This window comes from Trachemys scripta, chromosome 22, assembly GCF_013100865.1.
Source record: "Trachemys scripta elegans isolate TJP31775 chromosome 22, CAS_Tse_1.0, whole genome shotgun sequence".
In the NCBI taxonomy this organism is placed as follows: Eukaryota; Metazoa; Chordata; order Testudines; family Emydidae; genus Trachemys; species Trachemys scripta.
This window is the reverse complement of record NC_048319.1, coordinates 6,067,946-6,080,031: the sequence shown is the minus strand read 5'-3', so window position 1 is coordinate 6,080,031 and position 12,086 is coordinate 6,067,946. Positions and strand designations below refer to the sequence as shown.

The 12,086-nt window shown below is 52.0% G+C and overlaps 1 protein-coding gene across 2 annotated transcripts; it reads left to right on the top strand.

The window, feature by feature from the left end:
• Positions 1-1,089: 1,089 nt before the first annotated feature.
• Positions 1,090-10,394, top strand: MADCAM1 (mucosal vascular addressin cell adhesion molecule 1). Of its 2 annotated transcripts, XM_034755222.1 has the most exons (6): positions 1,090-1,711; positions 1,854-1,908; positions 5,716-5,970; positions 7,178-7,495; positions 8,234-8,965; positions 9,633-10,394. In XM_034755222.1, exons 3-6 carry the CDS (start codon positions 5,895-5,897, stop codon positions 9,773-9,775), a joined length of 1,269 nt encoding a protein of 422 aa, XP_034611113.1. In that variant the 5' UTR covers positions 1,090-1,711; positions 1,854-1,908; positions 5,716-5,894; the 3' UTR covers positions 9,776-10,394. The 2 variants fall into 2 exon arrangements, with proteins under 2 accessions (XP_034611113.1, XP_034611112.1); XM_034755221.1 differs by lacking the exons at positions 1,090-1,711; positions 1,854-1,908 and adding an exon at positions 1,952-2,865.
• Positions 10,395-12,086: the final 1,692 nt, after the last annotated feature.

Sequence of the window (12,086 nt, the reverse complement as noted above, 5' to 3'; positions counted from 1 at the left end):
GGAAGGTCTGGGGGACCTTTAAGGTGCAGCCGATGAATCTTGTGACTCCACCCCTGCTTCCAGTTCTGGGCCCATTTAAAACTAGAATGAGCAAAGATAGTGAAAGATAGAAAGCAGGGCACAATCGTGTGTTGGCCAGGGGGGTGGACTTGATGGGGCCTACCAGACCTTTGGACTCTTGTTTTCAGCCTAAGAGGAAGAGATCTTTCTGAATCGGGCCTGTAGGCCCCTGTGCCCCAATCTTTCTCTGACGGAGTGAATCTTCAGGTTCGCTTCATGATGTCTGCACCGGTTGGATGGTACAGCCTCCCTACAAACAATAATCCTTCCTGTGTGTTTAGAGTTCTTCTGTAGGTCACAAAGGCCAGTTCATTATTTGACAGATGGGGAAACACAGGCATGGGAAAGGGAACGTGATTGGCCTACGTTCACACAGCACATCCATGAAAGAGCTGGGAATGAAAATTAGGTGTCCTAGCTCCTACCCTTGTGCCCTCGCCGCAGGACTTGCCCCCATAAGAACTGTTATTTAATTCAACTCACTGCTATTCTGTGCTGGTAGCTTCTCTGTCCGGATTTAGATGGCCGCAAGGAGCAGAAAGGGCTGTTTGCATTGCGGGAGGTGTGACCGTCTGAAGGTGCTGAGAGCAGCTCCATCATTTAAGGCTGCATCAAGCAGGTTACTTTCGTGGAACCTTATCTCTGCCCCTCATTTTTGTTTTTATATAAAATTATAGCGGTTGCCGGGCCTTAGGCAGTCTTAGAACCTGCTCTGTGAAACTGACAAGGAACCATTTGCTGGGAACCGGGAGGTTATTTGGAAGACTTTGCGGATCACATTCTTCCCAGTGTCTGGGACAAGCTGGTACAAGTTAACTCTGGAGAACATAGAGAGGGTAGCTGTGTAAACTCCCACGGATTGAACTGCTCTTTGCCTTGCAGCTTTAACCCTTGCTGTGCCACAGGACTCAAACCCCAGCTTGTTACTGGCAAATGCTTTTTGAGTGCCACTTAAAATGCACGCATTCTTCTTGTAAAGAGTTAAGACATGGCCTTGTATGTCTTCCCAAGCATATCTGGCTCTTCTTCCCTTCCGGGCCAATACCCGTTCTCTGAAGCCCCCCGATTTCACTCGTTTCGCCTAGTGAGAAATTCTGTCCCCAGTGAAGGCCATGGCAAACCCCCTATTGACTTCAGTGGGGCCAGGATTCCATCCCTGGGCTCTCCCTTCCATCTCTTTACTGGGGGGATAGGCTTGGCTGGGGGAGATTCTGGGTCTCCCTTCCTTATGTTGCTGAGAATGAATTGGAAACCTGAAAAGCAGCCAGTCTGTTTCCTGCTGTCCCCAGGCGCTCCTGGAACAATGGGGGTGCAGCATGTCTGACTACTTGCTTCTGAGTCCTTGGAGAATCTCTCTCCAGACACATCGCCTGGACTGATAATGCCCCATGTTCAATAGCTCAGAACTGGGAGCAACCGTGAACATGGCTTCCAGATACTGAGACAAAGGGGTTTCATCCCCCAGGGTCTTGGGTTGAATTCCTACATCCTGCCTCCCCAAACACCTCCTGCAGAAGGAGCTTATGGGTGACCCGCTGTCCCCTATTTTAAGGGATCACCCCTTATTCCATTGATTTGTAATGAGCTGGACGTGTTCTCTATTATCTGTCCATAACTGTTTTATGCAGCACTGATGTATTCTTCCCCAGAGGTAACTGCATTTCAGGGCTGGGCAAAGCAATGCCTGGGTGTACACTCTATAACCCATTTATGAGCGCCCGTGACTCTTTGGGTGGCTGGGTTTCTATAAATGTCTGATTATTATTATTATTATTATTATTTATTTATTATAGGTACACTTCAGTGTCGGTGAAGTCATGAGGATCGCAGTGCTCTTGTGAAATTGAGGTAGGTGGGGGAAAGGGGACTGCATTTCAGATCAGAGAGTTTATTAATAATTCTGTGGGCTTTTCATCTATAGATCACAAAGTGCTTTACCATTGTCCCCATTTTACAGATGGAGAAACTGAGGCACAGTGAGGGGCCGTGACTCACCCATGGTCACTGGCAAAGCAGGGCATAGGCCCTAGGTCTCCTGACTCCCAGTGCAGTGCCCAGTCCACTGCCTGGCCAGGATTTTCATCCCCTCCGTGTATGCCCATGTCTCTGTATTCAGGGGTGTAAACGGCTACGTGGCAGGAGGGGGTGGAAGAGAGCATATAGGACGGTGTGTTAGGGAGTGGGGTGCAACATGTGTAGGCATCTACTCGGTGTATTGAATGGGGAGGGGAGTAACAGTTGTTCTGTAGAGTGGGAGGGGTGGATGGCACAGATGGGGTTCAGTGACAGATTTTGTATAGAGATGGTGATAGGGTCTGGGTGCTTATTTGGGAGGGACGAGGCATCTTCCCATGTCCTGTAATTCACCCGTCCAACCCAGGCAGGTTCGCATTTGTTTCCCTATAGGAGGCAGTTGTGATTTTGGGGGTGCCTATAACAGAATCCTTAGCCTGGAGAGTCAGATATTCAGGGGTTAAAGCCACTTTTACCATAAGGCTAAAATTCCCCGCTGGAAATTCCCAGCTGACCAGCAGGGTCAAGAGCCTACTATCCGAGGGCTGGTGCTTACTATCAGGGGGCGGTTCCTAGTTAAGTCTTAAAAAGGTGCGTGAGGATGGGACTTCTAGGCAGAAAGAGATCGGCCCCAGGCAGAGTCCATCCAGCTGGCTGGTGGGAAAGAATCCGCTACCTGCAGATCCCTGTCACGGAGAAGAGATTAGCTGGAGTGAAAACATTTCCCTGTAGCCACAGCAATGGAGCCAACTCCTCTCCTCCTGCTCCTCGGTCTGGGCTGGACTTGCAGCGGTAAGTTCCCTGGAGACCACCGCAGATCAGAGGTTCTCTCTGGGCTGGAGGGATTGGGGGTTCCCGGCCTTCGCGCAGGGCTGAACTATTCTTTTCAGCTATTTCTCCGCGCTGGTCCTGGGTGCTGCTTTGAAGTTTTCCCTCTTCGCTGTACGCTACACAACTGCTCTGCCGATGGCATCCCCTGCAGCTCTGCTGCCTGGTGCTTCGGGATGAGCAGCTGCGGCTCCGTCCAGCTGTGATCTGTGTGGCCAGGGCTCCCAGCGATGCTCTGTGCCCGGTTTGGATTGTCTGTGCTAGCCTCGGGGTGCTCAGGAGGGGACTCTGTTAACAGCGCTGTCTCCATCCTTGGGTACACATGGGTCTGTGTTTTGTTCTGTGGTTATACAGTGCCTGGCACAGTGGGGTCCTGGTTTGTGACTGGGGTCCTGGGCACTGGTAATATAAACAATAATCCCACTTTCTTTCTGACGCACCCTCTCTGCGAATCTCCACTGCGCGTGGATCTTTGAGCTTGGAGAAAAATAAATCGGTGACTTAAACATTGTTAAAACTGGTTCAGAAAGGGAGGGAAAAAACACATCACTTTGTCCCCTGGACTTTGGCTCCGTCTTGAATGAAATTAATAGGGTTATAAAATGTCGACATCTGAATCTCAGAGAACATTTATTTTAGCTTTTAGAACAATACAAATAGCTCAGAGCCTAATTTTTACACCCGCAGATGTGTATTGGCCCATAGACAGGTCTACGCAGCATCAGTGGCATGACACATGAGCATACTGGGCTGCCAAGCGCTCTCGAAAAGAAATACTCGCGTAACGGTGCCAACGGCTACAAGAGTGTCACTGCCACATTCGGGACTAGTGCTGGCGTACTTTTAGAAAGACGGAACGAGATGGCTCTGTTGCACAGCTTTACTTTGGAGACAATCCTTCATCCAAACAGCATCCCAGAGTGCTGTAGAGCAGGGGTGCTCATATTTTCATAGGGTGGACCACATTGTAATAGACAGCCGGTCTCATGGACCCTCTTCCTTCCCATGTGCCATTGCCCGCACCGCCCCTCCCATTCATGATCACCTGCGGTCCTGCCTCCTCCCTGTTCTTCATCTAGTTGGCACAGGGACAATGCACAATTACCTGCATCGAAAGTGAATGTTAGGAAAGCATTTAGGAGCTGACTTAGGGTGCTGAGTACCCACCCCCTTCAACTGAAGTTGGGGAGCTGCCGGTTCTCAGCACCTCTGACCATCATGCCCTTGGGGGTATTTTAGCTGACTTGTGATGCCATCTAGCAGCTGGAAATCAGACCCACATAACCAGCAGCAAGTGCTCTGCAGAGTCCCAGTCCTGCACGGAAAGCAATTTGGGAACTGCCTTTGCAGAGAGTTAGTTAAAGCCAGATCCTCAATGGCTGTAAATCACTGTCGCTCCATTGGCTTCAATGAGTTGGCTCAATTTACTCCAGCTGAGGGTCTGGCCCAGATAGTACAAGAGTTGATAGCTTGCTGGGAAAAATGGGAAACTATTTTGTTTTGTTCACTGGGCCACTCCAGTGAGTCATTAAAAAGCAAGCTGCTGCCCTCTTGGTTGTTGCGCAGACACTACAGATCTTTGGGTCGTTTTCAGAACAGTCAAGGTTTGTCCTTTGTCAAAATTTCCACGCTGTTTGCTGTGCACCCCAGAGGTGGCTGCATTTCAGCAGTGTTGTTGGCAGGGCACCTTGAGATGAAAGTCTCTAGTGAGATGTACAAATTCAATCCAAGTCACTCATGCAAGCTTCTGTTTCTGTAGGTATACCGCTGCATTCTCGCCTTTCATATTTGCAGTGGTTTTGTAACAAAAACCATTTTAAATGCATGTGTCATTTTCTTACTTTGACAAACCAAAGCTAAAATAATCTGGATTGAATTAAAATCAAGTATTTAGTGCTTTGTCTTTAAACACAGCAACCAGAATGTGGGATTTGTGTGATTGGCAGCCTGTTCCTACTTTCTGCTGGCTGCCTGGCTCCCAGGAGAGCAGTGCCAGCAGCAGCAGGGGGTTAACCAGTGGAGGATGACGGGTGTTCGGGCTTATTTTTTAATAACCACTTGTAAAATCTTTGTGGGAAGTAGAGACTCAGATTAAGTTAAACCGAGGCTGTGTTGCAGGGAGAATCTCATCCCATGGAAATGTCTGCAGTTAAATAGCATTCCTTCCACAATAGCGGCACCTTTCCTCCCAGCACTGAAATGCTGCCACCTCTGAAGTGGAAGAAACTTTCCACTGCATTGCATGACAGTTGTGGGGAGGGGGAATCCGAGCCAACAACCCAGGAACAAACACTCGCTCTTCTGGAAAGTCTCAGGGAATGTTTGAATGTTTGTGTGCAGTTTTGTTTTTGAGGTCACGGCCCAAAGAGGGGAAGTTTGAGGGGAAGTGGAGTGAAAGGGAGAAACCCTGCCTCTTTTTGCCATGATCTTCAAATTACCCTTAACTTCACCGGGGCCAGAATTTCCCCTATGTTACAGCTGCAGTGTTACCGACCCCTCCCATTTTATTGCAAATCATGTGATATTTGGTGTTTTTTAAAAAGCCCCAGCTCTAGGAGTCCTGTGATTATGGGAGCATCTCAGCTTTAAAAACAAAACAAAAAAAGTTGCTAGCCCTCTTGATTGTGGAGGTGACCTGAGTGCACCCTAGCGGCTCAGAAACCAGAGCACTGAACCCAAAATCTCACCCTGTCTGTGCTGCCCTTTCCATTGGGAACAGCTGCCTTAGCTAATGCTCGGTATTTACTGCTCTTCTCTGAATGACCCTTGTTTTCTCCACTTGCTGCTTTTCCCCCTTCGCTCCACTCCACCCAGGCCGGCTGACCGTGCTGCCCCAGGAAGCGCTAGTCCAGATTGGAGGATCCATTCAGTTGAACTGCTCCTTGGACTGTCCGGATGGGACGCCCCAGTGGAAGGGGCTGGACACCAACCTGGGGAACATCATCTCCACCCCCACCTATAGCCTCCTGCTCATCACCAATGCTACCGTAGCCATGGAGGGCACGAAGTTCTGCGTGGGGAACTGCCAAGGGAAGTCCCACCAGGGGTCGACCAACCTGCAAGTGTACTGTAAGTGCCCTAGGTTGATGCAGTTACCCACTAGCTGCATGACGGTCTAGACTCCAAACACATTGTAGCCCAAAGGGGACACAGTCAGACTGAAACTAGAGGTTTTACCGTCACATTGGCCTGGTGTTTTTCTGACCCAGACAAACAGGAGGGACTGACCGACCGTGCTGGGGAACCAGGCAAGCTGACCCTGCACAAAAAGTGCTGCCAAATCACAAAGACTTCAGAATGAAAGAAAATGACTTCCCCGCTCATCCCTTTCAGTTAGTGCTGCCTCCGGAGCTACTCACAACAAACCTCAGATAAGGGGCACTTGAATGACTGTGTCCATCTGGGGGCCTGATCCTATATCAGCTGCAATCTCCCACCCTCCCTGCTTCACAGAATCCAGCTAACCTTGGAACTGCCACACTAGAACAGCCCAATGTTCCATCTCAGCTGGTATCCTGACACTGACCAAGGCAGAATGTTTAGAGGAAGGTATCAAGCCTTCATAACACGACTCATTATGCCATCCTGTACCTTAGGATTCTTCCTATCCCAGCTGATGATCAGTTTATGTCCAGAAGCATGAGGATTGATCACTAAAATGCAGCCCCTTCTTGGGTGGAGGATGGCCACAAACCAGGGCAAGAGAGCAGTTAAGATCAGGAGGCCTGGTTCTCAGAGGTGAGGGGCACCTGCAGCAGCCCCTGGAGGCAGTGGGAGCGGCTGGTACCCAGCCTCTCTGAACATCAGGCCCTGGGGTTTAAGGGCTGACTTGAAAGGCTCTCTCCAACACCTGGACCTCCTCTGGCAGACGTGGCCATGGTGTAAACCGGCCAGGAATGTAGTTTTGTGGCTCCTGGAGTGGATCAGAAATTGGCCACTGTTCCCAGGCTGATCTCAGTGATGAATCCTCAGGGGAAGAGGGCAGGAATAGATTGCATCCCATTGACTCCCCTCTGCATATGCCACAACTGACAGCACGTGCTCTTCACACCTGGAGTCAGCGGGTGGGATCCCCAGAAGGGGCAAGTGACTTACAAGCACAAATCCTGCCGAGTTTCAAAGGGACTTTGTGCATCTAACTCACATCGGTGCTTTTGAAAATCCCACCTAATGGCTCCATTGGCCACTCCCGGCCTTGGTCCCCTGGGCACCCTGTCCCATGGTAGGTGATGTAGCTAGGAAGCCGGCCGTTCCTCACATGCCATTCTTTTCTCAGCTCTTCCAGATACATTGCAGCTGGAAACCCAGCCCAAGGAGCTGGTGGCTGGGCAGCCAGCCCATCTCCACTGCTCTATTAGCAAGGTGTACCCACCCGACTCCTTGACTCTGAGCTGGTATTGGGGGGACCAGAGATTGGAGATCCCAGATGCTGAAGAAGTGGCTGATGACGAGGAGCTGTTCAGTTATGACTCTGAGCTGGAGATCCCAGGGGAGAAGGTGACAGAGGGCATGGAGTTCAGGTGTGAGGTGGAGCTGCTGCTGCCATCAGACAGGAGTTTCCACCGGGCCACAGCGGTGACTGTGAGCACAAAAGGTAAGTCTTGGAGATCTGAGCTAGGAATCTTAGCACGGTGGGTGTGCAACTTCTCCTGCCAAAGCCATTTCCCCATGTCGCTTGCAATACTTGTCTGCCAGGGGTGAAAAAATCTGCTTATATGAACTCTGTGTGGTCTGTAATACCTATGCAGCATGGGAACCAGGGTAACGTCAAGCTGAATGGGCCTGAATCCACCCCCCTGAGGACCTTCTGCTAAACCCTTCCAGCTCTCCAGGAGAGATGCGGCTTCCTCTCAGCTCCTGGCACTTCCCCTGTACCCCACCAGATCTCCTTGATTCATTCTGTTATCCCACCCCATGCGTCCTTCCTCCTCGCCCCAGCTACTCTTCTCCGGAGTCCTCTTGCTAGCCCATGCTGTGAAGTTAGGGATCAAGGGAAGGCCCTATGTGTGCTAATCCTCTTCCCGGTCTAGGGCCCTAATCCCAAGGATCCTGCCTCAGCCCACACACAGCTGGCATGAAAGGTGCCTGTGTGGGGTCTGATGCATACATGAAGGGGAGAGCAAAGCAGGGGATAGGACTTGAGGTTTCTGACACAGCCATATCTCTGGAGCTGGGTTCAGAGGGGTGGAGGGAGCCAGCAACCTCCCAGGGGATGGAGGATCATTCGGTGACAGCCGTGGCCAGAGGGCCACCTACCTGGCTTGCATGGTGGCAGCTCCTTAAGGACAAGTAGCCAAGCGTCAAGAGACTAATCAAAATCTTCTGTTTACAGCTGTGGCAGAACAGCCCACAACTGAGTCAGTCACTGGCCAAGAGAATCCCACAACTGGGCTTGGGGCTACTACAGGGAACCCCCCTGCTACTGACCGCAGCCCCACAACTGGGCTTGGGGCTACTACAGGGAACCCCCCTGCTACTGACCGCAGCCCCACAACTGGGCTTGGGGCTACTACAGGGAACCCCGCCACAGAACTGACTTCTGCAGAGAGCCCCACCACAGAGTTCATTGTCACATCGCACAAGCCCAGTGCCAAAGCCACCTCTGTCCACTGGCTGGTGACCACAGAGACCCTCGCCACCGAGTCCAGGGCTGCCTCACAGCACCCCAGTGCAGACTGGAGCCCCAGCACTGCCTCGAGTTCTGCTACAGAGAACCCCACCACAGGGGATGTGGCTAGCACAGAGAACCCTCTGACCAAGAAAGCCACTAGTGACAGGAGCCGCAGAACAGAGTCTGTCTGCAACCTTCAGATCAGGCCTGTCCCTCCTAAAGGGACCACCGGGGAAGCCCTGAAGATCATATGCGAGGCAGAGTGCGGTGAGAATGTTACCATCAGGTGGCTGAAAACCCCTGTGGTGCTCTCTCAGTACCAGGAGGAGGCGTCTGAGGGCAAATCCACCCTGACTGTTGACCGTGTAGGTCTCGACCACCAAGGGATCTATGAGTGCTTTATGCTGAGCAGGAGACTCCAGGTGGCGAGACTCCACATCGCTGTGTCTGCTGGTGAGTGGCTGCCAAGGGCTTTGCATTCAGGAGGGGTTGGTCCCTGTGGGGAGGAGTAAGCCAGCCCGGGAAGGAGGCGGCGTCCCAGTGATCATGTTTGTTTCCTCCCCCGATCTGTACTCCCAAAGGTAACAACAGAACAGAAACTACAGTTTATGGTCAGCATAACCCTCCAACCAAAACCAGTGGGATGGGGAGAGGCAGAGTCCATGTGTTCAAGGGCCAAGCATCACGCATGGGTCTTAGCCACACGCTTTTCTTGGTTGTTGAACGCTACAGTGAATAACGGCCGGGGAAAGTTGCTGGGTTGACAGCCCTGAAATTCCATCCACACGTACCAGTCCAACACCAGTGCAAGCTTCCCTGCTCACGTGCCTTAACTCGGGGCTGGAGGGATCAATCTCTAGGCAGGAGCCTGTTGTTAGCCTATAGAGCCCATTAAACCCTCTCTGCCGAGGCTGCTGATCAGTGCCACTGGCCCTGGGGGCCCGTGGGATGTGACGATGCAGCTGTTGGTGGCTGGCTGGAGAACCACCCGCTGGGGTCAAAGGACGCTTAAGACACCGGGACCCAGGCTGGGATATTTATACTTGCCGATTGTTGAGACCAAGCCCTGCTAAGGGCTCAACCACAGCAACTGACAATTTCTCGTGTCTCTTCTTTGCAGACATCTTCAGCACTGACTCCGCCATCCTGGTCGGGACGGCAAGCTCTCTCCTGGGCCTGATAGTGACAGCATTTGCGTCACGTCGCCTGTGGCGACGACTCCACCCACCGGGCGTGAAGAGCTCTAAGGGGAACAGCGTTTAGGTGTCTGTGGCCCCGTCGTGACTCGTTTTGAACATTCATCCTCTTTCCACTGACCAGCTTGCCTGTTGTTCTGGAAAGCTTGGTATTCGAGCCAGTCAGGCCCCTCGACCTGCACCCAGCCAGAGACGGGAGTGGAGGAGCTGCCCGATGCTTGGGCCGCTGTTGGGAGAGCTGGGTAAATGGTCAAGTTGGAAGCTGCCCAGCAGAGCTGAGCAGACCTTTGAGTTGACCAGTCTCTTTCCTTTCCTCCACTTCACTCCTTAGCATCATGGTTTCCTCTGGTTTCAAGTGCAGTGGGAGCATTTTGCTCCAAAGTCCAGGCAGGTGCTGAGACTTGGATCCTACAGACACACCTGTGGGACTCAGACAAGAGATGAACAGGTCACAGGTGTCAGGGTACGGCAGTTTCTAAAACAGACCAATGGATTTTCCCTTCACAGTATATTGAAAACTCTCTCCTTGCTTGAGGCTTCCGGCCGAGGAGATGCCAGTAATATTTCCTGTAGGATTGGTTTGAAATCCCTGATCCTTTCTGGATTTGCCACGTTTCTTTTCATGGTTGCTCCTGTTTTTGTTCCCAAGTATGTTGGGTATTTCCAGTGGGGGTGGGGAAGAGAAGATGGGCGGGCGGGAGGGAGTAGGGGGTGGAATTCCAGGTGCATTGAGGGTTGGTTAGGGAGGGACTAGGTGAGACTATGTTCAGCCTTAGCCCCTTGGAACTGAGTGGAGACTTTAAGCAAATGCATAACAGTGACGAACTATCAATGTGACGCTCTGTACTGCTCATACAGCGCCATCTCCAGGCCCTGGGTTTCTTTGCGCTGATACTCTGCCGTCCCACACCCTCCCCCTCAGAGACAGGGTTGCAACCCCTTCTGGAGAGGACTGTGGGGCAGCTGCCTGGTTTCCTTCCACGCGGAGATCGTACATGCACCAGCCCCATCCCAGAGATGAGATGGAAACTCAAGTCAGTTCATCTCTGTATTTAAAACACCCTAAGAAACCCCTCCCAACTGCTGTAATCTATCAAACCAGGCTGCTTGTAAATAACCTGTATTGAATGTTGAGAACGCAGTAGACCTGCGCTGCATACTGAGTTTGTTGTATAGTGAGAACTGCTGCTCTAATAAAGAGTTGTTTTTACATATTCCCTGCAGTGGTTTCCTTGGCAAGTATCACTTCTCTATACCCTGGCCCTATGGTTTGCCTGCAGTAGCAGGGCCATGGGTATGCTTGTATTCCACACAGCAGGCAGATGGGGGCAGGGAGGGCACCGAGCTTCTCGCAGAATAGCCCCACTCAGTATATTCCTGGGGGCATTTTGACTTCAGCCAGGTATAATGCTGCCCTCAGAATTTGCAAGAGGCCCCGAATTGCAACTTGCTGATTAGATGCTGACTTGAGGGCTCTAAAACAGAATACCTGGTTCTCGTGGCTGAAGCAGAGGCATGCCTCCCTTGATCCTAGAGAGAGAGGAATCCCAGAAACACCTTACCGAGAAAAACCAGCTCTCCCGGAGTCCAAAAACCAGAACTACGCCACCCGGGCTCCACCCACTCCCGGCATCAGCCGTTGGCCTCAGTTCCTTCTGACACAGCAGCAGGTCTCTCTACACTAGTGCACATGTAACCAGCTCGGCAAGGAAATCCCCACAGCTGGCGCCTGGGCTGCCATTTGTGGCCTCTGGGGAAACTTCCCAGAGCAAACGCTGCTGTTCTGCACGGGGGATCCTGCTTCCTGAGCTCAAGCCTGGTCAGGGCACGGGAAGCAATGCCACCTTTAGCAAGGGCAGAGATAAAGGAGCAATCAGGAACCAGCCCATTTAGTCAATAGGTGCTTTAACAAAGCACGCCCCTCCTCCTGCCCAGCGGGGTGAAACAGCCATGGGCCTAGTAGGGTCAGTCCTCCCACTTTCATACTCCTGCAGGTGGCCTAGTGTTTGTGCTCAGCCGGGGAGGACTGTGGCCGAAGCAGCTGCCAAGTGAGGAAGTGAGTCTGGCCTTCTCCCTGCAGGGAAAGCTGTGGTGTTGTATGAAGCCCAGTAGGGCACCTTGGGGAAGCAGGGAGAGCACAGAAAGCCCAGCTGGGTCATTGGCCATGGCAGAGTTGGTCCAGTTTCTCCTTGCAGCTGCAGCACTCAGAGCTGTCATTCTCAGGCTGCCTGCCAGACACGTGGCGGCTGGGGCCAGCACTGCAGAAAGCTGCTCCCATCCCTGGCAAGGTTCGGTGCTGGTTGGGGACACGGGAGAAAGGGACAAGATCCCTTTGCGAAGAACTTGGCTACAGCCCATCTCAATGCAAGTTCCCCATA

What these genes read in the sequence shown, in the direction of transcription:
- MADCAM1 (XM_034755221.1), top strand. Translation starts at nt 2,814, where the DNA reads ATGGAGCCAACTCCTCTCCTCCTGCTCCTCGGTCTGGGCTGGACTTGC. An exon ending in GACCAACCTGCAAGTGTACT is followed by an intron (nt 5,971 to 7,177) that starts GTAAGTGCCCTA and finishes TTCTTTTCTCAG; the next exon opens with CTCTTCCAGATACATTGCAG. An exon ending in CCACATCGCTGTGTCTGCTG is followed by an intron (nt 8,966 to 9,632) that starts GTGAGTGGCTGC and finishes TCTTCTTTGCAG; the next exon opens with ACATCTTCAGCACTGACTCC.